This window comes from Tetranychus urticae, chromosome 3 (assembly GCF_039701765.1).
Source record: "Tetranychus urticae isolate SD_2017Ah chromosome 3, NJAU_TeUrti_SD_1.0, whole genome shotgun sequence".
Lineage (NCBI taxonomy): Eukaryota > Metazoa > Arthropoda > Arachnida > Trombidiformes > Tetranychidae > Tetranychus > Tetranychus urticae.
This window is the reverse complement of record NC_142960.1, coordinates 14,428,939-14,455,863: the sequence shown is the minus strand read 5'-3', so window position 1 is coordinate 14,455,863 and position 26,925 is coordinate 14,428,939. Positions and strand designations below refer to the sequence as shown.

At 32.6% G+C, this 26,925-nt stretch overlaps 7 protein-coding genes and 1 long non-coding RNA gene across 12 annotated transcripts; 4 read left to right on the top strand and 4 right to left on the bottom strand.

The window, feature by feature from the left end:
- The first annotated feature begins 1,332 nt into the window (after nt 1–1,332).
- Nucleotides 1,333–3,746, top strand: LOC107364311 (LIM domain only protein 3). Its single transcript, XM_015931649.3, has 3 exons — nt 1,333–1,957; nt 2,030–2,155; nt 3,203–3,746. The coding sequence occupies exons 1-3, from the start codon at nt 1,725–1,727 to the stop codon at nt 3,519–3,521; spliced, it is 678 nt and encodes a 225-aa protein (XP_015787135.1). The 5' UTR covers nt 1,333–1,724; the 3' UTR covers nt 3,522–3,746.
- A 9,539-nt stretch (nt 3,747–13,285) lies between these two features.
- LOC149093445 (uncharacterized) lies at nt 13,286–14,565 on the bottom strand. The gene is made up of 2 exons (XR_016199574.1): nt 14,426–14,565; nt 13,286–14,343 (listed from the first exon to the last, which is right to left on the bottom strand). It is a non-coding gene; the product is annotated as an uncharacterized LOC149093445 (long non-coding RNA).
- GC (gamma-glutamyl carboxylase) lies at nt 14,107–17,254 on the top strand. The gene is made up of 6 exons (XM_015931509.3): nt 14,107–14,368; nt 14,435–14,600; nt 14,720–14,902; nt 15,484–16,517; nt 16,624–16,924; nt 16,984–17,254. The coding sequence occupies exons 1-6, from the start codon at nt 14,107–14,109 to the stop codon at nt 17,093–17,095; spliced, it is 2,058 nt and encodes a 685-aa protein (XP_015786995.2). The 3' UTR covers nt 17,096–17,254.
- His2Av (Histone H2A variant) lies at nt 17,110–18,354 on the bottom strand. The gene is made up of 5 exons (XM_015931513.3): nt 18,225–18,354; nt 17,948–18,025; nt 17,755–17,868; nt 17,542–17,671; nt 17,110–17,369 (listed from the first exon to the last, which is right to left on the bottom strand). The coding sequence occupies exons 1-5, from the start codon at nt 18,225–18,227 to the stop codon at nt 17,302–17,304; spliced, it is 393 nt and encodes a 130-aa protein (XP_015786999.1). The 5' UTR covers nt 18,228–18,354; the 3' UTR covers nt 17,110–17,301.
- A 178-nt stretch (nt 18,355–18,532) lies between these two features.
- Nucleotides 18,533–19,777, top strand: LOC107364189 (ubiquitin-conjugating enzyme E2-17 kDa). The gene has a single exon (XM_015931512.3). The coding sequence runs from the start codon at nt 19,169–19,171 to the stop codon at nt 19,610–19,612; it is 444 nt and encodes a 147-aa protein (XP_015786998.1). The 5' UTR covers nt 18,533–19,168; the 3' UTR covers nt 19,613–19,777.
- A 990-nt stretch (nt 19,778–20,767) lies between these two features.
- On the bottom strand, nt 20,768–22,019 carry LOC107362277 (ubiquitin-conjugating enzyme E2-17 kDa). The gene is made up of 2 exons (XM_015929337.3): nt 21,904–22,019; nt 20,768–21,712 (listed from the first exon to the last, which is right to left on the bottom strand). The coding sequence occupies exon 2, from the start codon at nt 21,699–21,701 to the stop codon at nt 21,258–21,260; it is 444 nt and encodes a 147-aa protein (XP_015784823.1). The 5' UTR covers nt 21,702–21,712; nt 21,904–22,019; the 3' UTR covers nt 20,768–21,257.
- Nucleotides 22,020–22,083: 64 nt separating this feature from the next.
- LOC107362369 (solute carrier family 75 member 1-like) lies at nt 22,084–25,741 on the top strand. 5 transcript variants are annotated; one of them, XM_089268759.1, is made up of 9 exons: nt 22,084–22,564; nt 22,934–23,581; nt 23,649–24,180; nt 24,253–24,350; nt 24,438–24,541; nt 24,606–24,707; nt 24,770–24,997; nt 25,059–25,307; nt 25,512–25,741. In XM_089268759.1, exons 4-7 carry the CDS (start codon nt 24,293–24,295, stop codon nt 24,881–24,883), a joined length of 378 nt encoding a protein of 125 aa, XP_089124885.1. In that variant the 5' UTR covers nt 22,084–22,564; nt 22,934–23,581; nt 23,649–24,180; nt 24,253–24,292; the 3' UTR covers nt 24,884–24,997; nt 25,059–25,307; nt 25,512–25,741. The 5 variants fall into 5 exon arrangements, with proteins under 5 accessions (XP_089124885.1, XP_089124882.1, XP_089124883.1 ...); XM_089268757.1 differs by having other exon boundaries at nt 22,089–22,660; nt 25,059–25,191; XM_089268756.1 differs by lacking the exon at nt 25,512–25,741 and having other exon boundaries at nt 22,085–22,741; nt 25,059–25,476.
- On the bottom strand, nt 25,672–26,879 carry LOC107363844 (ubiquitin-conjugating enzyme E2-17 kDa). The gene is made up of 2 exons (XM_089268754.1): nt 26,746–26,879; nt 25,672–26,554 (listed from the first exon to the last, which is right to left on the bottom strand). Exon 2 carries the CDS (start codon nt 26,541–26,543, stop codon nt 26,100–26,102), a length of 444 nt encoding a protein of 147 aa, XP_089124880.1. The 5' UTR covers nt 26,544–26,554; nt 26,746–26,879; the 3' UTR covers nt 25,672–26,099.
- Between the last annotated feature and the right edge of the window lie 46 nt (nt 26,880–26,925).

Sequence of the window (26,925 nt, the reverse complement as noted above, 5' to 3'; positions counted from 1 at the left end):
AAAAACAACGCCTCCTGGAGACTACCAGATTTACTAACCGATCCCAATACTCAACAATTATCTAGCGACTTCGATATTTGGCCTCTTCCAGAATGCATGGACTTGATTCATGACACAATCAGAGTTCCTATTCAGTCCACTCGATTCTGGTCACTCTCAATAATGGACTTGAAAGAAGCATTAAATAATGAACATAACGTTATCTACTAAACTGGTAATTTGGGTTTGATTAATAAATGAATGAAAATCAATTTTAATTTAATCTAAATAAAGTCATCAATTTAAACGCTGTGAGACCATTTAATGAAAGGCAAAGAAGCAAGAAAATCAAGAAAATCAAGAAATAACAAAAAGGCAAAGGCTTGTTAATTGTTGAACAAAAAAGTCAATAATGATTGTAATTTATGGGAATAGTTTCTCATTAAAGACACAATGAAAATGAATCAAGTGAAAAGTAAAACTTGTTTAATGAGTAACAATTAAAACCTGTTAATCTTTGCCAATTAACAAAGCAGTAAAGATGACAATTTAAAATGAATTGTGTAAAGAGAGTGAAGCAAAAAAAAGCAACGGAAACGGACTCAAAGTTAAGGTCAAATGAAATGAGTTGAGGCAAAAATGGAAATGGCGCAAGATTGAAAAGATAACAAAACAATTGACAAGATTCACAGTTAAAATGATTATAATTATCATCATTATTGTTATTACTGTTTAATGTAATTGGGTATTGACTGTCCTGGTTCCTATCTTCATTAAGCTAATGAGGTTTGTTACCAGTAAAAATGTTACTCACAACAAAAAACATACACAGAGAAGGCAGCAAAAAAAAGTTCATTTGGTTAATGAAGTAAGCTTTTTCCTTTTCAATTTTCCCTTTTCACTTTAACCAGTTTCTTGGCTTAATGCATTTCTCATCATCTTTCATCCTCATCCTTTTCATCTTCCTCTTGGTTTCACATCTTAAACTGATAAACCAAGAAGTGGTCAACTTTGGCCAGCTTTGTCCAACGACCAAGAGAGTGAGACAAAAAAAGTGTCGCCATAAAAAAAAAGGCTAACAATCAAGGTGATGATGAAGGATGATGTTGATAATAAGGGATAAAGATGATGATTTGTAAGATTTGATAGGATTGTTGAATTTATTGAAATGGCCTGTGAAGGACGTCAATAAAGCGAGTTAAAGGGAAAACAGTTTTTATTGCAAATCGCGGCATTAGAGAGAGAGAGAAGAGGAAAGATGATGATGATGATGATGATGAGAGACAGCAAAATTGGATTGATGTTGATGCACTCACACGCATCATTTTACCATTTATATACAAATTTTTGCTCTTTATCTTCATCCTTCAGGAGTCTGTGAAGAGTGAGATGATGATTGGAGTGAGAGTTGAAATACATGCGTGCTTTATGGGATTGAATTGATGAGGCAGCCTGGGAAGAGAGATGATGATGAGACTCAATATCCCGGTTACTCTTTATTGTGTTTAAATCCCTTACAGTTATCATCTTTTACTTGTTTCGTTTTTTTCCTCATCTTCATCTTTTTACTGTCTTGTTATTAGCATTACATCTACTGCTGCCTTTTATTATTTGTATTTCAACACAAAACAAACACACATCTTTGCCAGTGTTTAGTGTCTCACTTACGTGTGTGTTTGTGTGTCTCTGTGTCTCTGTATTTATACATATTGGTGTGTCTCTATGGATGTTTATTTCATCTGAAAATGATGGAGAGAAAAGTATCTGGCAATTCAATATCTTCCCTGATAGGTGAAAGGTTACATGTTTGCTCAGGATGTAACGAGTTAATCAAGGAACAGTGGCTTCTGGAAGCAGCTGATAAAATATGGCATGAAAGCTGTTTAAAGTGTTCCCTGTGCCATGGTTCACTTGCTGAAATGTCGGACACTTTTTACGCCAAAGCTGACTTATTACTTTGTAAACGAGACTATTTCAGGTGAGTGTCTTACTGTGCTTCAAACCTTTTTTATCCAGTCTCATTTTCATTAACACTTCATGTTTCCATCAGATTATTCGGACAAACAGGAAGATGTTCAGTTTGCCAGAAAGAGATTGCCAGCTTTGAACTTGTGATGAGAGCTCGTGGCAATAGTTATCATCTTGAATGTTTTGCTTGCCAAACGTGCAATAAAAGGTTAGTTAATTTTCGGGTTACATTAAAACCCATTTTTGGATATTCATCTCAACCCATTAACATTGATTTTAAACCATTTTACACTTTTGTCTTGCCCATAATTAATTAGCTTTTAGCTTAATTAACTTGACCAAATTTGCCTATTGTTTATGTTTTACCAAAAGCTAATGTTTTTGGGTTCCTTCAACATTATCTAGTTAATTAAAAAGCCTTTCAACCTTTTTGTTGTTGTTTCACTTTAATTGTTGAAATGTAATTTAATAAATTGGTAAAAATTGTGAAGCCAATGAAAAAATGAAAAATATCATCAAATCCATTGAGATATTGTGTTATTTAAAAGGAAGGTTAAATTGAAATGAAATGATGAAAATAATCAATAACATTGATCATAAATCATCCGATTGACAATTAAATAAGCATAATGGTGATAAATGAGTAAAGTAAAATAATCATTAATTTATATATTGATTCAACATGGAAATGGGTTTTCATCATGAAAAAGTAATTGTTTTTTGTTCACTGTTATTGTTTGTTTCCATGTTATTAAATTAACTTTTTGATTTGCTTTTTCCGCCTTCTTTTGTGCCTCATTCATTTTAACCAATTGGCAACAAATTTAATCACAGTTTATTAATTGTTGCATGTAATCATAATAACGCTCCTCATTGACAGTTTACCTAACAATCAATCAAATTAAATTAAGTGATGAACAAAAGGCGAGCGAACACAAAAAAAGGTTCAACTTTGTAATCAATTCAATTTAGATGATGTGATACGTAATGATATTGTTGAATCTTTAAAGGTTAAACTGAACCAGAAAAGTTAATTTCAATTGTCAAATAAGTGGGAGAAAACAATTTAATTAAAGTTAATCGTCAGGATGATTGAATCAACTAAAAGCATTTCATTCGATTTGAGTCAATCAATTAAAGTTTGCAACAACAACAATTTAAATTGGAAAAGGTTTTCACTTCAAGTTTTTTGGGTTCACTTTTCATTTTCTGGTAAATCTGGTCATTTCTAATTTCTGTTTAATTATTTATTTAGGTTTTGCGTTGGTGACCGTTTTTACCTGCATGATGATAGGATTTTATGTGAAGATGATTACGGAGATATAATCAATTCTCGTCGACATGTTCATGATCATCTTAACAATCCGGTGATTGCAACCAATAATTGTGTTAATAGTAATGTAAACAATAGTTCAAAAAAAAGTGATCAAAGTGGTGGACATAATGGCCATTCAATATCTCACCAACAAGGCCACCAGCCTCATCAACCCCACCAACCTCACCCTCATCAAGCCCATCAGTCTCATCCACATCAGTCCCAGTCAAGTCGTCTTTACTCATGCCATGACCATTAGTTGATTCAAGTTGAAGTTACACACCAACAGCGCCCGACAACACGCACATGTTTCACCTTTGGTGACACTTGATAGTTCATGAAATCACCATCATCTTCATCATTTTTCATCCCATTCCTTCTTTCCCCATCTTCCTCTTGTTTCTTACAGTTTATTCTGGCCAAAATTAAGTGTATATTATACATAAAAATGTATAAAAAAATGAATAAATCTATCTTCATCTCATCTCGTTTCCACTCACTTTGCTTTTAACAAATGCTACCGAGTAAAAACACACACAAAAAAATCAAAATGAAATAACTTGTACAGTAAGTAAACAAAAATTTGTTGTTTCATTATACACTCTCAATCAAGTGCTGGTGCATTATCATCCTTGATTGGCAACCATTTTTAATTAGACCTTTGCCTATGATGGGAATCATTAAACAAGTGACTGAAAAGTGGAGTGAAAGCCTATTAATTAAGTTTCCTTGTTAAAATTGTAAATGCAAGATAAGTAATGAGCAAAAGAGGATAAACAGTTGAGTTAATATTGATGAGATGAAAGAGGGAACCAGAAGATGAAGAGAGAGAGAGAGAGAAAACCTTATTTCAATTAACTTATTCAATATACTAAGTAATCACAATTTAATGGTAGCAATGATGATACATTTAATAAGAGTAGGAGGATGAAGAGAGAGAGAAAGAGAAGATGAATTTGATGGGAAAAAATTTGGGTTTCAATTTGAAATTGAGAGAAACAAATGATGTTGAAGGGAATGAATTATTGGTTGGAAGCAAAGTATAATAATAAAAACAGGAGAAACATCAGTAATATAATAATAGTGAGGGTGAAAGTGATAGCAATTGAGATGAAAATGAATGAAGATGAAGGAATGAGAGGCAAGAATGTGAAGATAAAAGATGATTGTTGGTTATTTTTGATGAAATTTTCATGATTACTAGTGAAAATATGGAGGCCATTTTGGTTATTAAATAGATTCATCTTTTTTTTCTTATAACTTTTGGTGTGGGGTGATCATATTGGCCGGGGAAAAGAGTGAGAAGATGATAAAGATGATAAAAAAAGAGGTTGGAGGCTGGCAAGGAGGAGGAAGAGGAGGGAATGAAACCTTAAGTTGATGCAATTTATAAATATAAACTGGGAGTGAGAAAGATTATAAGTTTAATATAAGGTGAATTGTAATGATATTTGTGTGTGTTTGCTCTGTTTCTCTGTTTCTTACTTTATATTCAACAACAGAGTACAAATAATGATAATAATAATAATAATAAAACAAAGTATATTTATATTCAAAATGGTTACAAATTGTATAAATGAATATTGTTTAATAATAAGCAACAACAACAACAAAAAAACAGGGCAAAAGAAACCAGAAAAAGTCTATTTTAAAGCAAAAAATTGGTTAAGATTTGGCATCTTTTTTTTGCTTCTCAATGATTAAGGTTTTAAAAAAGCAAAGTGTTTAACATTAAAATACAGCGATCAATGTTAAGCTGGGATTGATGATGACAATGTTTGTATACACAAATGGCTGGGAGGTAAAAAAGCGATGAAACTTGATATAAAAGATTATCGAAAAGTGATTCTAGATTATTTGATTAAAAGATGATTGAAAGGTGATTAAGCGATGGTTTGGACCCGTTTTAGGATAAAATGTTGTTCAGTTGCTTCTTTATTGAATGGGAAAAATTAATTCAATTGAATCGTCTCTTCAATTGCAGCTTAATTGAATGAAGATTATTTCTGGTTAATCAATGTTTAACCTTTTTTTACCAGTTTTTGTATTTGCTTTTTCATTTTCAACTCATTTCTGCTGTTCAATTATTGTGTTATCAAGCTTCATGGTTAATATAATTACAAATCTTTGTTCACCTTTTTTTTGAACAACCATTAATTGTAATTGCTTAAATTACGATGTCAATTAAATTTCATGGTTCTTGTTTGCATGTAATAAAAACTGTAATAATGAGTTTTCCTGTTCAATCTCTTTTTATCTCTGCTTTTGCCACTTTAATCTAATCAATAAAAGTAATTTTTACTTACCTAATCATTAATCAATCATCCTAATTACTTGCAAGGGGAACTTGGAAAAGGATGAAAAAATAAAAACTAATTTGTCTGACTATTGGTAAGTGAATAATGAAACTATCAGTCAATAATAATATCAATTCAATTCAATTCTTTGATTGTTATTGTTATCTGCACTTTGTATTATTAGTCTATTAGTGATAATAAATAGTAAAAAAGAGGCAAAAAAACGTAATCACTGTTACTCTAAATGGAGGTTGACGTGATTTTTTTGTGAGTGTGTTTTGCTTTTCAAATCATTTGTCTATTTGCATTCACAATTTATTTCATTCCCTTGGTGTTTATTGTTATACATATTAGGTAAGTAACTTGTTATTTTGTTTGTGCCTATTGTTTGGTCTATCACCATGTTAATCAATGTTAACATTTACATTCAAGTTACAATTAGAGTTGAACACAAGATGATACTAGAGTTAGCACTGGTGAAAATTGATGCCAAAAATATGAGACATTTCAGGATTGAGAAGGGACTGGATAGAGTTGGGAGTAAAAAAAAGATTCATCAGGTTGCAAGGGATGGAGATGAATAGGTTTTGCTGAACATAGGATAATCTTGGTTGCAAGGGGTGAAAGGTCAACAGTCAAGAGCTTAGTAACCTATGGGGAGTAAGTTTGAGTTTAATTGTTCAATCAATTCTCTCCAATTTAATCAAATATCTTTCGTTGCAATTTCAATTTGGAAACAAAATCTATTTTCTTTTATTAAATGCAAAACTTCATGAATAAATTTTGGGCATAAAAAATTGAGATAAATTATGTACCAGAATAAAAGATGAAATTAACGAAAATAAAGTTTCATTTTTTTCTGTAAAAAAGGTTTGGTCCAGAAAAGACGTTGGTTCTGAAAGTTCATCTTGACACACCTGAATCTTTTGTAACTACTGACAAGTTGTAAGAAGCCAGAAATGAGAGGTTACGGAAAGGGGTTGAAGGTAAGTGTGGTAAGTGTGGGTTAGTGGGGAATGGTAAGAGTCTGTAGGATGAAAGACTTAGTTGTTTGTAGAGGAATGGAATGGGTAAAAATGGTTCAGCAAAGATTTGCTTTTGTCCAGAAAAGACGCTGATTCTGAAGGGAACCTTGCCTCAGACCTGAACGGTTTAAAACTACTGGATAAATGACTACCAAAAGTGGCTTGAGGCAAGTCGGGTTTAGTGGGGAATAGTAAAAGTCTGTAGGTTGGTTAAGAGCAAAAGAATGGGTAAAAATCGTTCAGCAGTGAGCAACTGATTAAGAGGCTGAAGGAATGATTAAGGTTGACGGTAAGGTCGAGGCAAGTCAGGTTGATCTTGTGGTTGGTTACGTACGATGTTAATGATGCTTACATTGGACTTGCTTTTGATTACATCTTCTGGTTTATAATGAACTTTGTGAATCAGTTTTTATGCTGATGATTCTTGGTGAAGCGCACTTTTATTGATCAATTTTGTGTTAATTTAGTTAACAGGGCAAATGAAGATAGGAATGAGAAAAAAACAAGATGAGAAAGGTAAGTGAGAATGAATGAGATTCAAGTGAGGGCGGGTTATATTTTAATGAGAATCTTGTGCTCACCGGATAATATTTGCATTAACTTGATTGCTCTCCATTGGATCCATTTAATTTCATACATTTAACTAATAATTTATGGCCTTCTTCATCTCTCATCCTCTTTCCCTCCCAGCTTCATTTCTCACAGCATTTCTCACTCCAATCAAACTGATAAATACAAGAGGATAGCAGACAGCAAAAACCTTTCACAGTATTTATTTATAGATTCACCTTTATTTTAAACAAACATTTCCATTGAAAAATTCATACAATTACAAGCAAAATAATATAATACATTGATAAAAAAAGGAAAAGGGACGAAAGGGGAAACATTTTCAACCAACAAATAGCACACAATATTATCCAAAATTGAAAAGTAAACCCAAAAAATAATATCAACTTTTGAAGGTAAATTATAAAACTAAAAGGGAGACAATGGGATGAAAATGATAAAGTAAAAAGTGAATTAGAATTCCCTAGAAGCAAAATTAAATTGAATTTTGTGTAATTTAAAAATGCTGTCTTCCATATTCAATCTCATTGTTTATCATCAACTCGAGAGATGCTTTAGCTTTTCCCTTCCCTTCCCTTAAACATTAACGTAATCACTTAAATGACCAAAAGACTCTTTTCAATATTAATATTTCCATTAATAATAATCACAATAGTTATTTCACTCCCAGCAATAATAACACTCCCAAAGTCTGTCAAATGTTTAACTCTAATCTCGGTCAATTTCCCCATCAATTTAATATATAATAATAATAATAAAATAATGATGATAATAATAATAATGTATCTCCATGTTGAGCTGTGTGTTTCCACTTTAATATCGATTTATATGTTGAACCAGAAGAAGATGAAGCAAAAAAACTCATCACATGAGATTGTTATTATTATTGTTTAGTTGAATAACAATGGATCCAAAATAATTAGAAATGAAAGTTGTGAGTAAAGTTTAGGGTTAATTAAATTACCATCAAATCTGATTGTAATAAAGGCTCAACACACAAAAGATGATCAACAATCTAAACATTATTAAAGAAGCGACTTGAATTGCTTTCCATTCAATAACCATTTCTGTGATAAGGTTAACAATTTAAATTGCTAAATTAAATGCAATTGTAAATCAAAAATGAAAGGAAACACAACTGGCTCTAATTGTGTTTAAACATTTTTGATCAACTTTCAATTTGGAGAAAAGGTTTTAAATGTAAATTTTCTGGTTTCACCAAATTTGGGTTTTCATTAATTCATTATAACTTCAATAATTGGTGCATTTAATCACTTTTTTCTGGTTGTTTTTTTTCATTCTTGCCTTCAGTTGATTTACAGTAAATGGTCAGCCAATGTTTAGCCAATTGCAATTAGTAATTTGAGTAAAAGTAAATTAGGCAAAACATTTTTAATTGAACTCGGAGAAGGCCAATTATCATAATTGTTTCGACTTGCAAATGTTATTCAAATTGTCCATCATTATTATTGATTTTCTTGAAGAGGTTCAATTTTTCATTCCTTTTCAGTTAATTGCTGATCATAATTATGACTAAGTAATTGACTTGGAATAATTTGTTTGATGACAAAAAAGAACGTTTCTCTTTGCTTTTCTGGTTTCACCCATTTTCTGGTTCGTTTGATAAAACAATTGTAAACGTTTCATTGAACAACAACTTGCTTCTCTCAGATTGTTGATTGAATTTGATCAATGTTATATCCCATATCCGGTTCCGTTTTTACCTGATTTTTTTCACACATTCATCTGATTTCCTGAGATGAACACGAATTTCCTGGAAACATCCTTTAACCCAATTTTCAGCTTCTCATCAGCTTCGGGTTAATCTGTTCAATCAAGAGAATATCATTTAATATCATAATTTCATCATGGCTTTATTGATAACCATTAAATTGAATAGCAATTACTCTTATTTCATTTACTTTAATAAAATAATCATCACTGGATTATTAATAAATGTCAATGGTTAATCAATCACCAAATTGGTAATCAAAGTAAAATTGAAAAGTCCCTAATGTCCACTGGTAATGATCAAGAAACAAAGTAAATGTTTAATGTGATAAAATTGGCCTTCGCTTTATGACAAGTATTAACAATAATCGTTAATGTGATTGAAATTGTTTTTAAATCTCATCAATTTGTTGTCACTTCAATACCGATTCAAATTGAACCATTACTTTGATTATGTTGAACCAGAATTACGAAAAAATGGCTTCTAAATGAATCAGGTATTAAGTTAAAGATCAAGACTGGACCTCAGAGATTTCAATAAAACTGAAAATGACAATTTTTTGATCATTTAACAAGACTTTCTTGGACAATCAATTAGTCAATAATAGACTGATTGATTTATCGTCTAATAATGTTTAACCCAGATGACAATAAAGTCAACCAGAAAAGTGTCTTCCACCAAAAATCGACCGTCGCCAAATGGGAAAAAACTTGATGAAAGGTATTATCAAAAGTTACGTTTCCGTGTTCGGTCAATATTGCGCTCTAAAGTTGAAACTGATTTAGTTCAAAACTCGTGAGCGAAACAAGATAAATCGCTGAAATTTTGTATAAATATAAGGTCTATTGCTTGACTTGGATGATTTTTCATTTCAGATCACGTATTATAACCGTTAAGTCAGGTCATTTAACCTCTAAAGTAGATCATTTGATAAGGGTTCAAACATGATTCTGATCAGTTCTAAATGCTTCAAATATTTCTGGCTAAAGATATAATACAAACGACAGCTTTTTATATTCAGCCATTTGGCTGTTTAAGGCCTTATCTTGGGCGATGGGCTCTAACTCCTCAACCAATTTACATATTCGCATGGAACTTTCACCAAAAGTCTAAAATTATCTGAACTCTATAAGGAAAGACTAAGCTCTTCTGCGGTCTAAAAAAGTTTAATTTTTGAACTTTTGTCATCGCTCGAGTGCGTAACTTCAAATCTTTCCCATAACCTCAGAAGAGTTAATTTTTCCCTAAAACAAATTACAGTTGGTTTTACGCCTTTTGGTGAAAACTTCATATTGGGATAATTTTTGGATTGAACAGTCTTGATGTTTCAGCTGTTTTAAGCAAGATTGGAGCCTTTTGGTAATCAAAGTGATTATGTTTAAATTGTTGGCCTCATTTGAAGTATAACATTACTGGCGTCATTAAAGTTTGATGTTAAGAAGATTGAGCTTTTTATGTAAACCCTTGTATTACTCACAATTAGATTCATGTAAATGTGTGTTTCCTTTGTTTTCAGGACTAATTATTGGGCACAAACTATTGATACAAGTATGTTTAATGCCTTGAGGTGAAAATAATGATAACCATTATCATTGGAATGACGTTAAATAACATTGGGTAAACAAATTAAACAGAAATGTTGTAACAATCATCACCATAATTCATGGTAATATTAATCATAATCATATTGTTAATAATGATGATGATAAATATTTCTGTGTAGTCTTCAAGTAAATTATTATTAATAATAATATTCACTTTATTATTTGATTCTGTCATTTTGCCTGAAATCAACAGAAAATTTAATTAACGTATAACAAAAGTTAATTACTTATTTTTTTGTCTTCCCTTCTGTCTGTCTTTGTTTTCATCTTTCTCTCTCTCTCTCTCTCTCTCTTTCGGCTCTTCATCACCAGAAATTGTTTTCATTAAACATTCAAAGTATTATCAACATAATACATATATCAATATACAAAAGCACTTTTGTTGATTCTTTTACTTTCTTAATAATTAATTATAAAAGTATAATATGGAAGTTAGTTTTTTATGGTTTTTGCTTTTTTTCCTGGTAATGGAGTTAATAGTTGCCAACAACCAGAGTTGAGTTTGCCCGTTAAACAATTCAATCTTTTTAGTAACCAATTGTAGCTATCTGCAATCATCATCAGAGATTGACATCTGGTCATAATCTGGATGGTTATTAATCAGTAGGGAGTTAAGATGTTTAAGGAGTTTAGATGTAATCAATAAAGTTGATTAAAACATGGGTTGAGATACGAAATTTGGTCATCTTGATGCTTCCTTGAAGCTGCTACCAATTATCTTGAAAGGTGTTTTCAAAATTGGGTTTTAGGTTGATTGAATGAACCAATTTTATTGTCACAATCAATTTCAATCCATGATTAAATGTTGAGTGATGCTTAATGGCGATACATAAGCTTGGAGTCAAATGAAAACAAAGATCACATTTAGGTTTGAAGCAAATTGGTTCACATGTTTTTTTTGGGTTTTTTGGGTTCAATTCAAATAAACAACACAATTGAAGTAAACCAGATTTTAAAGATGAAGCAATGGTGTCAAGAATAATATAAATAAGTTACAATTGTAATTCCTTAGTCTTAACAACAATTAAACAATAACGTTATCTTTAGTAAAGATACTTTACCAATGCCATTAATTTAACACAAAACCCAAAATCAAATGAGATCTTAATGCCATCTGTTGTCAGTGAAGTGAGCAATTTTGTAAAGAGTGCTCAGAGTTTTGTAATTTGTTATCTTTCAATTGAAATATTTTGATTATAAAACATTTGTTTTAAATGAAGCAATCAAATCTATTTTTCTGGAATTTGCGTGATTGAATCGATCGAGTGTAAATTAGGTTTTTGGTTTGATTGCACTCTACAAGTTTATTTTGATTAAAACGGTCATCAGTCTAATTGCTGAGACAAATGACATTTAACTTTGTTCATGTTATACAAATCAGGTGTTTTTGACATTTCCTTCTCGATTCAAAGATTGATTTCAATGATTTCAGTGAAATGAGATTTACGCATTTATCAGGTTATTCTAAACAGTATATTAGTCGTAGTATTGAAGTGTAGATCAATCTAGAACATCTATGTTTACATTTCATTGATTCAAAGTTTCAAGTTACAGGTTTATCCATATTTAATTGATAATTGAATTAAATTATATCATTTAAACTTGTAAAGTCAAGAAACACAGTTTGATTCATTTGACATTTTACTGAATAAGCCAGAAACTTTAGTAATTTTATGAAATAAGATATAAGGCAGAAGCTATAAAGACATGTTTCAATCAGAATTAAAGATCAGTTTCTGTGGTCATTTTCAGATGAAATTATGATTAAATAAGACTTGTCCTTTCCTTATAAGCTTAGCTGGCTATTTTTTTATGTGTGTCAATTGCCAAAAACAGTTGACTTTTAATCTGGTAACACTGCAATTTATAAAAAGTCATCATCTCTAGGAGATTAAATGGTTAAAATGACAGTTTGCAGGAAAAAGAAGCATTTGATTGACCGGCAAATATATAAATAAAAATCGATCCAAGCTTAACTGTAAATTACTTTTGACAGAGAGCAAGACTGAAATGGAGAGGGAAAGATAGAGATTGTCAGAAACAAACACAATTAAGATAATTTCATGTCCATTTTCACCTAAACAACCTTTTTTGCGAAAATTAATAGCGAATATTGAGATAATTAAAGAATTAGGAAAACTTGAGCCACGCGAAGACCCGGGGCCAGAATGGATCATTCAGAAGAGTGAATAACCAAAACATAACCAACCGAAGAGCAGTTAAAGGCCAAGATTAAGGCTTAATAATTTTCATATACTGAGTGATTTTATCGAGCGCTTGAAAATTAATAGATTGAAAATTATGGATTGGTTTAGCTGGAGATTTCAGGTTTAATGAAATGAACAGTATTAAGGAATTAGCTGAAAATTTTAGATTGATCTCATTCAAATACATTAATACACATTTGGATAATAGTTTCTTTACAGAGAAGGTTAAGTGATTCTTGGTCAAATGAGTTGATGAAACTGGTTAGGCTCAATGCTTTTACAATGTAACATTTCTCTTTCGCTTGTTCCTAGCTATTTGTAATATAAGTGGACAAAATTCAATTTAGCGCCGGGACAATTTGACAATCGAGTTGACAATTTGTCTGGTGCTTCTTTCCATATTTGTGAGCAACAGGAAAAAGATTCCTTATTTCTGTCCTTTCTTTATCCTTTGTCTTGTCTTTATGTTTGAGAAAAACTACAACAATTGACTAATTTAAAACGCGAGCTCAAAGGCATCAAAGTAGTAAAAAGAACCAGTTTTTTCACAGAAATCGGGAATTATATGAACAATAAAACACTGCCATAAAACAGGTCGAAATTGCACATTATTTATTTTTGATTTCAAATAAATATGAACCATAAGCTTGAAACGCAATAGAAATGGCTGGACACACAAATTAAATAAAAATGGCCAGAGTTGAGTTCATATTTTACGATTAACTCTAAACCATAACTTTTTACTGTAACGATGGAAATGCTATTTATCTGGATTAGGCAGGTAAAATCAATTGATCCAATAATTTGATGATCAGTAAAAAGATGCTCAGTAAAGTTTTACTTGTTGATTCCGATTAACATTAAGTATGTTTGTGTGTGTGCGTGAGCTCAGTGTTTCCCCTTTCACTTTCAGAGTTACTTCATCTTCACGCAATTAACAGTTTTGTTTTGATAGTTAATGGTGCATCAGAAGCTGTTCAGCCTTGCTTATTCATCAATCATCAGGCAGCCAAAAAGTTAACCAAGAAGATAGACTCTCTTTTTCATCATCATCTATCTATCAATCTATTTCGGGAAACAATCTTGGTTCATTTACAAGGTTACTATGGTAATGAATGGTGGAACAAATTTGTTAACTTCAACTTGACCATTTAATCAGTTGTCTTATCCATTGACCAAATTATCCTCAACACTGGATCAATTCGACAGCCATTTTGATGATCCTTAAAGTTTCCTGGTTTTTTTGAGTTTCTGGTCATCATTACAACCAATTATTGATTCACCGACTTTTGTTCACCACAAAAAATAAATGAACTGAATGTTAATTTCCTCTTCACCATCAAATTGAGTCCAAACTAATAAACCATCACTTCTTAATTTTGTGCCACTCGGAAATTGGGAAACCAACGATGTTTAAAAGGTTGATTAAGTATCAGTCATCTTTCAATTCTTTTGTCCGTTTTATGTTCAAACCAGTTGATGGCCATGGTTTAGCTGTGTTTCGTATCTTATTTGGTCTCTTGATGTTAATTGATTTACAAGTTGAACGAGCCTTCCATGCAGCCAATGAACGTTGGTCTGATCCAGATGAATGTCGATTCCCGTTGTTTCACTGGATTAAGCCATTACCCGGTCATTATATGAACCTGTTATATGTGTTAATGACATTAGGTAAGCATTAAATTTCTCGCAATTATCATAATAAATCTAAGAAAATTTGTTACTTACGTTCATCAGGTTCGATTGGTATGCTTCTTGGTTACAAATTTAAGCTTGCATCAACAATTTATGCATTAATCTATTGGTATATATTTCTGTTAGACAAAAGCTACTGGAATAACCACACTTATCTATTTGGATTGATTACAATGATGTTAACTGTTTCTGATGCTCATAAAATTTGGTGAGTTCAGCTAGCATGAATTTTTATAACCAGAAGATCAACAAGTTTTGTGAAAATCAAACAGTAAAACTTTCTGATTCTTGTGGTTACAATTTAATCATCAGATAAACTTATTACAGGTCTCTTGATTACCGTACTGCAAAAGATGAGAATAAAAAAATTCCTTTCTGGCAATACTTCATCATAAGATTCCAAATAAGCTTGGTTTATTTTTTGGCTGGAGTCAAGAAAGCTAACCTTGAATGGATTGGTGGCTATTCAATGAGATATTTGTCAAACCATTGGGTCTTTTCACCTTTCAGGTAAAAATATTCAACATTATTTTCTTTCAATGGGTTGAGATAATGGGTAAAGGTGTTTATGTTGAAAAAAAAGTTGGTTGTATTACTTTGGGTAAACCGGGTTTACCCTCACAACAGATAACCCATAGATTGATCATACTACATGTATCTTTGTCGGTAAAACCAAAAGCCATTGTAACCATGTGTATATTTTGCTAGGGGCAGTAAGTTACACTAGGTAAAGGGCAACACTGTGAACCAGTCTTGGATCGGCCATTTTGAGTTTACACGGTTCACTACTCTCTCTGTACAAAGTCAACTTATAGTTGTCTGTCCTTTTTTACAGATAAAGTTTCAGGTAATAATTAAGATCGAGTGAGCATCACAAACACCATTAGTATAGTAATACATCTTTCCTCAATGTTAACCAGTTACTTGGTGAAAAATGAAAAGTTTCGTATCATCAGGGAAAAAAGGCTTTGTAGTAAGATAACATCAATTATTGTAAACCAATTTTTATGTTTAACTTGCTGACTCAAAATTTATCAGCTGCTCATTTGAAAAATATTAAAATCTGATCTCTCCATTTTTCGTCACAACAGACTGGTACTTTCCCCAGATTTGGTTGATTTATTAGTTGTCCATTGGGGTGGCTTTTTGGTTGATGCCTCGGTTGGATTCTTTTTATTATTCCAATCAACACGTCCATTAGGTTACCTATTCACTGGGCTATTCAATGCAATGAATTCACAAATGTTTTCTATTGGAATGTTTCCTTATGTCATGTTGGCAGTTCTTCCAATATATAGCTCTCCCGATTGGCCAGTATCTTTAATAAAATCATTAAACCTTCACGTTGATTCTTCAGACAATCAGCCAAACGATAAAAAAAGAGCACCATCTAAAGAAACACAAGAAGAACAAAAAAAATTTACAAAAACAAATAAAGATTTGAGGTTAACCCATAGTGATACTGATGGCGGGAAAACAATGGCAAAGAACGAAATGAAAAAAGCCGCACCCAATTTGACTAACTACCAATCAAAAAGACTGTTAGTCCCGTCATCTATTGATAATAATAAGGTCACTAAAAAACAACAATTAGTTTGTCTCGTCCTTATAATTTACATGGGATTACAACTGGGGTTACCATTTTCGCACAATTTAACCCAAGGTTACAATACTTGGACCCAGGGTATATATGGTTACTCGTGGGATATGATGGTTCACAATTGGCGCCTTTTAGGTAAACGTATCTTAATAATTGACAAGCAATCAAAGCGAGAGATGTACCTGAATGTTGAAAAATATTCACCCAATAACCGATGGACCCATCATGCTGATATGGCGAAACAGTTTGCTGTTTGTTTAGGAGAAAGGTTAAAGAAGACAACCGATCTAACCGATTTTGAAGTTCATATAGATGTTTGGATGTCATTGAATAAACGCTTTGCTCAGCGTATCTTTGATCCAAGGATTGACCTGTTAGCGGCAGATTGGTCACCATTCAAGAAACCATCCTGGGTATTACCAATGTTGACACAATTCACAAGTTGGAGGTCAACATTGAAAGAATATGAAGAAGAGATATTGAATTCAAATGAAACTTACGTAGTTTTCATGGCTGATTTTCCAGGCAAGTTTCATGCAATTTATACCAATACAATATTTCTCAATTTATTGGAAAATGATTTGAAACCATCATGACAGTTGAAACTAACGTATGATTCAATTGATTGCAGGTCTTGATTTTGTCAACTTTGTTGACCCTCAATTTGGAAATACAACCTTCAAGGTTCTTAGTGGTTGGGTTAAACTGCAGGTTGAAGGATCTTTCGTACGCATTATGTCACGAGGAGATGATTGCAAATTACCATCAGGACAATTCCATAGTGTCGTTCCTATTAAATCAGAACCCGCCTCTTATATGTACACGTTTACGAACAAGACTGCCGCTGAATCCGTGTGGGAACCAGATGCACACCGAAAAGAAAATTCAAGAGATGTTTGGATTGTAAGATTTTGTAAAAAATGGGTGAAAAGGTGAGTCAACAAATATCCATTAACAATTAACCTTACTAAAAATGTTTTTTCAATTACAGTTTCCAGATAACACTAGAATCTCTTTGGATAGTTAAAGATATAATCCTCAACAAAATTATGACCGGATTCACGTATTTCACGAAAATTGTGGAAAATTTTGAAGTAAAATAAAAGCAAACAAAACATTTGAGATTATTATGATGTTTATTTTAATGTGTGAAATTTCCAAATAAGATGTGAGCTTTTAATGAATGAATGTCACAATAATGACTTGGTCTTGCAGATTGATGGTTGATTAATGAAGAAAAGGAAAAATAAAAAAGAGAAAAATCCTATCTTAACTATCAGCTTATTTTCCCACTGAGCATATTAATTAATTAAGCGGGTTTCTGGCCAGTAGCTCCCTTTTTGCCAATTAGAGATTTGTGAATATGAGGAATGACACCTAAAAAAGAGAAAGAAAGTCCACATATAGTAATGATAACAATAAGTGAAAAGAGCGCCAAAGGGCGGGGCGGGAAATGTTTTGGCGCCTAAACGTAACATTACCCTATGACCTACTATCGAGAACGTAAAGTATCTAAAAAATTGAGAATATTATAAATTTATAAACTTACCGCCACCAGCAATAGTAGCTTTGATCAAAGAATCCAATTCTTCGTCACCACGAATGGCAAGTTGAAGATGGCGAGGAGTAATTCTTTTTACCTTCAAATCTTTGGAAGCATTACCTGCCAATTCAAGAACCTAAAAGGCAACAACAAAACAACAGAGTAGGTTAATAACAGAACAAACACAAAAGCCCGCCAAATAAATCTAAAGATATTTACCTCAGCAGTAAGGTATTCTAAGATAGCTGCTGAATAAACTGCAGCAGTAGCACCAACTCGTCCATGACTTGTTGTTCTGTTTTTCAAATGACGATGAATACGTCCTACTGGGAACTAGATTACAAAAAGATAAATAGAAATTAAATTGAATAAACGAAAAAGATAGACAAAACTTTGCATAAGCAACACTTACTTGAAGTCCAGCACGGGCGGATCGTGATACTGCTTTGGCCTTAGCCTTTCCAGAGTCTTTACCAGCTTTACCTCCAGCCTAATGAATATAATAAAAATGGAAAATGTTAATAGTGTTAACTTAAACTAAAATATCAAAAAAATAAATTGTTAAATATGGAGGGTAGACAGACAAAAAGACATAGATACAACAATAGGAAGGGAAGAAACATGCAAGTAAAATCTAGAGTAACATTTCAAACAGAGCAAATTAATGTCGCAGTAGATTAATTACGTACCATAATTGTTCAGATGAAATAATTAGATGTAATTTAAACTAAAGTACCAAAAGATGGTTAGTCAATTGAATTAAAAGATTTCAAACAAAATCACAAAATTATCCAAATGCAAAGAACGCAGAGTTGATTTTCCCTTTGTGAAAATTAAGACTGCAAAAATTGCTCCTTATTAACGGTCTCCACTATTTCACCCAATCAGAGGTCTCTGTGAATTGTGTTTCCCCCTCAATGACACTAACGCCATCTGCTGAGTAAGATGAAGGCGGGCTTTTGGTAATATTCAATTTTCATGCTTATCACAGTTTATTTTAAAAGTGTAAAAATTGTAAATTATTTGCTTTCATGTTAAGAAAACAATTTGGAAGTTCATAAATTGTTTCCGATCATTTTTTATGTAATTTTAATGGCGGATAGATGATGCTCCTTGAGATGAAACCGAATGGACATTCCAATGATACAGATAAAGCTAGCCATTCGTTTTTTGAGTTGTACCAGATTAGGATCGGGATTTGCGATATCGCATGTCGACGACTAATCTCTGATATTATTTGTAAACATATTCTCTAAACTACGTTTCGATTAAGTGGCTTGATGGAATGAAATAATGTACCGAATTTTGATCGTATAAGTTTCTCTAGCGCAATATGATCACTCGTTTGGTTAAAAATTGAATGTAAGGTATTGAAAATTGTGTTGCTCACTTGAACCTGGAAGGATTAATCTCAATAAAATACAGTTAAATTTAGGTTCAGATAGATTTAATTTGCGGTTGAAGTACAAATTAATTGCACATCAATTAAATAGAGCGCCAACCAAAAGAAATATTATAACCATCCCTTGTTAAGTCATTTCATTACATTGAAAATTAAACTTGTATCAATCTAACACCTTTTAAATTGTGACCTAACCACATCTAATAATTTATTAATTTAGTTGTTGAAAAGATGGCTTTAAAACGTATTAAGAAAGAATTGGAAGATTTAAAGAGAGATCCTCCTGCCCAATGTAGTGCTGGACCTGTTGGTGATGATTTATTTCATTGGCAAGCAACTATAATGGGACCTCCAGATAGTCCATATCAAGGCGGTGTATTCTTTCTAACAATTCATTTTCCAACGGATTATCCTTTTAAACCACCCAAAGTAGCTTTCACAACGCGAATATACCATCCTAATATAAACAGTAATGGTTCTATTTGTTTGGATATACTGAGGTCACAATGGTCGCCAGCTCTAACCATATCCAAAGTACTGCTATCTATATGCTCTTTACTTTGTGATCCAAACCCAGATGATCCGTTGGTACCTGAGATCGCTAAGGTGTATAAAACAGACAGAGAGAAGTATAACGAAATGGGACGTGAATGGACTAGAAAATATGCCATGTGATGCCATAATAGGAGTAAAGAATGTCACTGATCAATCTTAAATCCTTTTTCTTTATCTTCTCTCTTTTCCTTTACTCTATTGCTATCAAGAGTTTTTCTTGAGATAATTGTTCTCTCTCTTGAATTTATTCTTCTTTCTTCCATTAAAATGTTGATTTCCGCTTGAGCTGTTAGTTTTCTCATCGAACTTTCTCCAACAGCTCTATCAGCTTCATCAAATTTTGGGACCATCATGCAGTGGTAAACAAATAGTTATGCAAGAGTCTGTGTATAAATAGAAGAACGGAACTTTAATTTCTAAATTGCAATGAATTTGGCATTGCATAGCGCAAAAATGTAACGCAGAATGCCTTTCAAATAGTAATCCAGATTAACTTGGTCTTCTTTGCACCCTTCAACCTCTTCTTCGCGATATTTTTTGAAGCACTGCGTATCATATACAATAGGAGAAAGACTTTACTCAAATTCAACACGCATCTTTAGAGAGAGCTGGTAATCGTAACGTTATGGATAAGCCATACTCCGATTTCAAAATAGTAGCACGTGTGACAGTCATAGGCATAAGAAAAATTGATTTAGATTCTTTTATGAATAAAATGGGCAAAAAATGATTCACATTTCAGGAGAAACCTCATCACTCGTAACGTGGGAAATAACAAGAAAAGGTTTATTTATTATGATTAATGTTCCGTTCTGTTTCTCAATTTTTTCATTATCTTTTGTTCCAACCATTCGACTGAGCTAAAAACTGGTTCAAGTTTACCGAAAATTTCTTCTAAACATTAAAACAATCGACATTTTAATAAATAAAAAGAGCAAATAACGCGAAAGATTCACTCCAAGATTGAAGATCTAAGGTTAAATGTCGAGAATTGAAGAAAGAACTGAATATATTTGATAGGTAATACAAAATGTTTCGACAAGTTTACATGTACATATTATGTGGTGAATCTTACAGATATCATGTTGATTACTTGATTATTCATGTATTTGTTAATAAGTGTTTTCAGGTTAAGTACATTTACTGACACTATTGCTGGATATAAATCAGGACGATCACCAAATAATCACGTTAGTCGCACAGATTATTAATGCATGGGATCGAACCACTTCGCTTTCACTCCAAACCGGAAAAATTATTTTATTCGACAGGGCCTTTACAAATCAAGGTGATTCTTTTAATTAATATGAGAATTAATTTCAAATAAACAGTGTAGAGATAAGTCATCGATTGAATTTATCAATTTTAGTTCATTTATACATGTTAATTTTTCACCGGATTTAGCAATTATCACCGTCATCATGTTAGCCGGGTCCCTTTTGAAAGTTAAGGTGCCTACTTAATGGCTAGTGTAGTTGGCTCTTAATTGAATCGTTGATTGCTCTTTCTCGCTCTGGTAAAGAAGGAAGAGTGATAAAGAGAAGAGGAACTGGGAAATGGCGAGGAAACAGAAAAAGAAGCAGAATGAAATGGTTTCGGTGCTTTTCTTTCCATGAAAATGGAAACAGCAAAGCAAGGAAAGCAAGGAAAGAAAGAACAGAAAAGAAGAGAAAGAGAAATAGAGAGTAGAAAGCAGAAAGGAAGGGAGAATGGAGAAAGGGGAAATTAAGATTGATCAGTGACATTCTTTACTCCTAATAGGGCATCACATGGCATATTTTCTAGTCCATTCACGTCCCATTTCGTTATATTTTTCTCTGTCCGTTTTATATAACTTGGCGATCTCAGGTACCAAAGGATCATCTGGGTTTGGATCACAAAGTAAAGAGCATATAGATAGCAGTACTTTGGATATGGTTAGAGCTGGCGACCATTGTGACCTCAGTATATCCAAACAAATAGAACCATTACTGTTTATATTAGGATGGTATATTCGCGTTGTGAAAGCTACTTTGGGTGGTTTAAAAGGATAATCCGTTGGAAAATGAATTGTTAGAAAGAATACACCGCCTTGATATGGACTATCTGGAGGTCCCATTATAGTTGCTTGCCAATGAAACAAATCATCACCAACAGGTCCAGCACTACATTGGGCAGGAGGATCTCTCTTTAAATCTTCCAATTCTTTCTTAATACGTTTTAAAGCCATCTTTTCAACAACTAAATTAATAAATTATTAGATGTGGTTAGGTCACAATTTAAAAGGTTTTAGATTGATACAAGTTAATTTTCACAGTAAAGAAATGACTTAACAAGGGATGGTTATAATATTTCTTTTGGTTGGCGCTCTATTTAATTGATTTACAATTAATTTACAGTTTAATCTACATTTTAATCATATTTATACTTACGTAAGATTAGGTAGTACACCAATTTATCCTTTAAAGTCCTAAAAACGACCGAATATTTGTAAAGCTTTCTACTTTAGCTATAAGTAAACGTGGAAAACAATTGTGTAAAAGTGAACCCAACAAGTAATGACACAACCAGAATATAAGTATATTAAGAGACAATCCCTTCAATATATAAAGTTTTTTTTGTTTACTACATTTTATACTTTAATATCAGCAATTAAACTCATTTATATGAAACATAAAAATTCTATATTATATTGCCGTAAAGAGTTATCGTTAAATCTGATTGAGTTTTGACTGTTCAACCAGAAAAGTTCACCTTTTCATGGCCTCACGTGAAAATAGTAAGAATAGCGTATGGGCTATTCTTAGTGAAATCTGTGAACTTCGTTTTTTAAATTGTTCCCACTGTAAATCTCATCAATTATCATTCATAACATACATTCATGTCTAACGGAGTTCTTTGCCGTGTTCTATCATGTTCCAAGTTTGCCGAGCTCAAATAATCCGTTGAATAGATCGTTATATTATTCTTTTGCTAACTTTTTGATTACAATTATGGATGCTGCTACATCAACTCGTTCCTATATCTATGAAAATTGTAGCCAGTCTATGATAATACGCTCATCTTCATCTCAAATTGATGGCTCAATATTGAGTAAGCTTTCTGGAAATCTAGATCTTGATGGACGCATCGCCACAGCAGGTGTATCGAGTCAAACTGGACACTCTGAATATGATGATAACAGTTCAGGTTTGGACGAAAATTAGAGTGCCAGTAATAGCTTCTTGATCGTCAGAGATTTAATGTTTGAAAATAAAAGTGAAAATTCAAGTAAATTTCCCTCATATTACTCATTATTTGAAATGATTTCAGAGATAGCGTGAAGAAAGTGTTGAATGAAATTCAAAAGAGTTAAGCAAGATTCCTATTTGGAATAAATCCAATATTTTATTTTAAAGCTATAGACGGCCAAATACAATGTAATTTTACTAATTAATGTTTGTTTCTTCTATTTATCCTCAGAATGCATCTGATTTTGCAACTCTTGCAACATTCGAAGACTTGGGTCATGATATGAGAATCACTAACAAACTATTTGACATACTTTCAATCCATCATTGGTCATCCTCCATGTGAAGACTTGGATGTTTCCTCGGCTGATAGATGAATGCAAATTTTGGTCAATTATAATCTCGATAAAGATGAAATAAGTACATGATTTTCAGTTGGCAGTAAGGAGGTGAATCCGTCCATATTTTTGTGCTATCCACAGTTCATATGCACTTTCCTCATAACCTTCCAGGATAACCTGCTTACCTCAAAAAACTACCTGCGTTTGAATTAAATCAGTTGGCAAGCGAATTTCTAGAAAGACATGAAAGACATACCCGACTGCTGATTCTGATGTAAAATGTCTTATTGCAACAGATTGAGAAACATGTGAATAAATACAAATAATCTGGTTTAAGCAAAAAACCTGTTTCCGGTACAAATTTCCCCAAAGGGTCGATGCAAAAATTGCTAACTCGGATTCAAATTAAGAATTCAAGAAACATCATGAACCATTCCTGTTATATCATCTTCACCTCTTTAATTCTTGATTTATCAGCTTTTAAAATTATTTTACCACTCATGCCAGCAATATTTGATTATTATGAAACTAATGATAAAGTAAGTACATTTATTCATTCATTTTTCATTTTATCTTAACTAATGTTTGTTTACTTTTTCAATCTAGAATGGCCTTTAATTGCAACTTAACGATATCGTTGAAACATTTTGAGTACATTGTGGTGCTCCAAATGATTTAAATAAATGGATGCACTGGTGCATTAGGATCTTGGTTTTCTTTTTTGCAGTTCATCGGGGCCTTTTCCGACGTCTATGGACGCCGTGTTTCAATGTTATGTTTGATGGGAATAGCTGTTTCTCATTTTCTCTGGTCAATGTCTCAAGGATCGTTCCTTTTGCCATTGCTCGTACGCTAGGGGACTTGTTTAAAGGAAATGTCAGTCTATCTACGGCAATTATTACTGACCCATTGACTCAAGCTGAAAGAGCTAAAGGAATAGCGTTGATTTTTGTTGCTTTCTCAGTTGGTTTTATTTTTGGTCCTCTTCTTGGTGCCTTCGTTTCCTACAATTCAAAACTGCCCTTTCATCGAGCCAAAAATTTTTCGCCTTACCCGCCATTTTTTCTAACGTTTTGGCTGTTATTAATATTATTTTATTTACATATACTTCAAAGAGTCCCTTCCAAAAGCCAATCGAGTAAGAATTGAATTTTTTAAGCTCTATTCTGATGGCAATCTTATTTTTGTAACCCATTTTTTACCTCTTCAGCCCAAGTCAACCATCAAAGGTTTCATGCAGGCTTTTGGATATGTTAACCCGATTTATTTGTGCCCGTCTTTCAAATGTTCAAAAGACTGGCAAAGAAGGTGCGTTTAATTTCGTTTGACCTTTTGTTATATGATGAATCTTTAACAATTTGATTTATTCGTATTTTCCCTTTCTTTCCACTCAAGATTTACAAGTTATCTGTGATTCAGGATTCATCTATTTTCGTTACTTATTCTTATACTCCGGCCTCAAATATACTTTTACTTTCTTAACTCACCATAGACACAAGGTAAATAGATCGAATGAATCTCCAAGTTTTGAGCTTCTTATTTATGAATTTTGTTTTTTTTCAGAATGCAAAAGTATACTTATTCAGTGGTACATTAATGGCTTTACTTCAAGGAACATATGTCCGGCGTATAAAACCCAGCAAAGAGCTCAAGACAATTAAAATAGTATATAAACTGAGTTTTTTAATCGACAACTATGCTCACATATATTATTTATTTAATTTAAGGGCTTAATTGTTATTGTGTTGGCATTCTTGACAATTGGACTATCTCAAACCATTCCTCAACTTTATACAGGACTAGCTTTCTATTCATTTTCATCTGCCGCTGTTGTGCCTTGATCAACAACTCTAGCCTCATCAACTGGACCATCAGACCAAAAAGGGACTGTCCTTGGTACATTCCGATCTCTAGGTTCGAGCCTCGAGCCTTAGGTCCAATTGTGTCTTCGCTAAGTTAGTTCGTTTTTTACAACAATTAATAATCACGTCTAATCTTTTCAATAATTTTTTACAGCATATTGGAGATTTGGACCTGAGATATGTTATACAATTGTAACATTATTCTTTGTTTTCACGTTTATATTATCAAGACCGTTATCTAATTGACTGAACCCCGCTAAAATACGCCCATGCGGTCAAGCATATGGGTAAATTTCACCAACGAGATTGTTTTGGATCAGAAATGGAATTGACTCAAAGACTGATTTTAATTCCAACTCTCAAAGATCTCATGTTGATTATGTTTATTCTAATATTCTATTGAGTAAATTTTATATATCGATTTTTACATTCCCTATTCACTATTCATCACCATGAATACTCTTTATCTTTCATGTTTTTGTATTCTAATTCATTGAATTATGTCTATTTTCAATCAATTTAAACCTTTTTCGGTATAAACTTCCCCAAAGGGGCGATTCATAAATTTCTAACTCTGATTCAAATTTATATTTTTTTGTCTTCCCAGGTAGAGTTTATGTTGCGTACTGACGATGGAAATTCATTTGGGACAGTTGCCAAATCATTCAGTTGATTGGACAGAGATGAAGTTACTCAAAGTCAAAGACCTTTTGATTACAGCATATTTGCTTCTGCCAGAAAAATTATTCTTGTTGTTTGACAGGCTCTTTAGAAATCAAGGTGACTCTTTAATTAATATGAGAATTAATTTCAAATAAACAGTGTAGAGATAAGTCATCGATTGGATTAATCAATTTTAGTTGATTTATACATATTAATTCCCCGGATTTAATTATATCACCGTCATCGTTTAACCGGGTCCCTTTGAAAGTTGAGGTGCCTACTTAATGGCTAGTGTAGTTAGCTCTCAATTAAATCGTTGATTACTCTTTCTCGTTATGGTAAAGAAGGAAGAGAAATGAAGGAATAGAGAGAGAGAGAGAGAGAAGATAATAGCAAGACAGAGGAGAACAGAAAAAATGAGCGTAGAAACAGTGTAGAATGCATGGAGAGAAGAGAAAGAGAAGGGACGGGAATAGATAAAGAAAGGGGAAATTAAGATTGATCAGTGACATTCTTTACTCCTAATAGGGCATCACATGGCATATTTTCTAGTCCATTCACGTCCCATTTCGTTATATTTTTCTCTGTCCGTTTTATATAACTTGGCGATCTCAGGTACCAACGGATCATCTGGGTTTGGATCACAAAGTAAAGAGCATATAGATAGCAGTACTTTGGATATGGTTAGAGCTGGCGACCATTGTGACCTCAGTATATCCAAACAAATAGAACCATTACTGTTTATATTAGGATGGTATATTCGCGTTGTGAAAGCTACTTTGGGTGGTTTAAAAGGATAATCCGTTGGAAAATGAATTGTTAGAAAGAATACACCGCCTTGATATGGACTATCTGGAGGTCCCATTATAGTTGCTTGCCAATGAAACAAATCATCACCAACAGGTCCAGCACTACATTGGGCAGGAGGATCTCTCTTTAAATCTTCCAATTCTTTCTTAATACGTTTTAAAGCCATCTTTTCAACAACTAAATTAATAAATTATTAGATGTGGTTAGGTCACAATTTAAAAGGTTTTAGATTGATACAAGTTAATTTTCACAGTAAAGAAATGACTTAACAAGGGATGGTTATAATATTTCTTTTGGTTGGCGCTCTATTTAATTGATTTACAATTAATTTACAGTTTAATCTACATTTTAATCATATTTATACTTACGTAAGATTAGGTAGTACACCAATTTATCCTTTAAAGTCCTAAAAACGACCGAATATTTGTAAAGCTTTCTACTTTAGCTATAAGTAAACGTGGAAAACAATTGTGTAAAAGTGAACCCAACAAGTAATGACACAACCAGAATATAAGTATATTAAGAGACAATCCCTTTAATATATAAAG

Excerpts from the sequence above, each read along its gene's own strand:
- LOC107364189 (XM_015931512.3), top strand. The coding sequence starts at position 19,169 with ATGGCTTTAAAACGTATTAAGAAAGAATTGGAAGATTTAAAGAGAGAT.
- LOC107364311 (XM_015931649.3), top strand. The coding sequence starts at position 1,725 with ATGATGGAGAGAAAAGTATCTGGCAATTCAATATCTTCCCTGATAGGT. Across the intron at positions 1,958-2,029 it reads TGTAAACGAGACTATTTCAG|ATTATTCGGACAAACAGGAA; the intron begins GTGAGTGTCTTA and ends TGTTTCCATCAG. Across the intron at positions 2,156-3,202 it reads TGCCAAACGTGCAATAAAAG|GTTTTGCGTTGGTGACCGTT; the intron begins GTTAGTTAATTT and ends TTATTTATTTAG.
- LOC107362369 (XM_089268759.1), top strand. The coding sequence starts at position 24,293 with ATGTTAACCCGATTTATTTGTGCCCGTCTTTCAAATGTTCAAAAGACT. Across the intron at positions 24,351-24,437 it reads TCAAAAGACTGGCAAAGAAG|ATTTACAAGTTATCTGTGAT; the intron begins GTGCGTTTAATT and ends TTTCCACTCAAG. Across the intron at positions 24,542-24,605 it reads TAACTCACCATAGACACAAG|AATGCAAAAGTATACTTATT; the intron begins GTAAATAGATCG and ends GTTTTTTTTCAG.
- His2Av (XM_015931513.3), bottom strand. Across the intron at positions 17,869-17,947 it reads CCGCCCGTGCTGGACTTCAA|TTCCCAGTAGGACGTATTCA; the intron begins GTAAGTGTTGCT and ends TTTGTAATCTAG. Across the intron at positions 17,370-17,541 it reads AGCTACTATTGCTGGTGGCG|GTGTCATTCCTCATATTCAC; the intron begins GTAAGTTTATAA and ends TCTCTTTTTTAG.
- GC (XM_015931509.3), top strand. The coding sequence starts at position 14,107 with ATGTTTAAAAGGTTGATTAAGTATCAGTCATCTTTCAATTCTTTTGTC. Across the intron at positions 14,601-14,719 it reads TCTGATGCTCATAAAATTTG|GTCTCTTGATTACCGTACTG; the intron begins GTGAGTTCAGCT and ends AACTTATTACAG. Across the intron at positions 16,925-16,983 it reads TGTAAAAAATGGGTGAAAAG|TTTCCAGATAACACTAGAAT; the intron begins GTGAGTCAACAA and ends TTTCAATTACAG.
- LOC107363844 (XM_089268754.1), bottom strand. The coding sequence starts at position 26,543 with ATGGCTTTAAAACGTATTAAGAAAGAATTGGAAGATTTAAAGAGAGAT.
- LOC107362277 (XM_015929337.3), bottom strand. The coding sequence starts at position 21,701 with ATGGCTTTAAAACGTATTAAGAAAGAATTGGAAGATTTAAAGAGAGAT.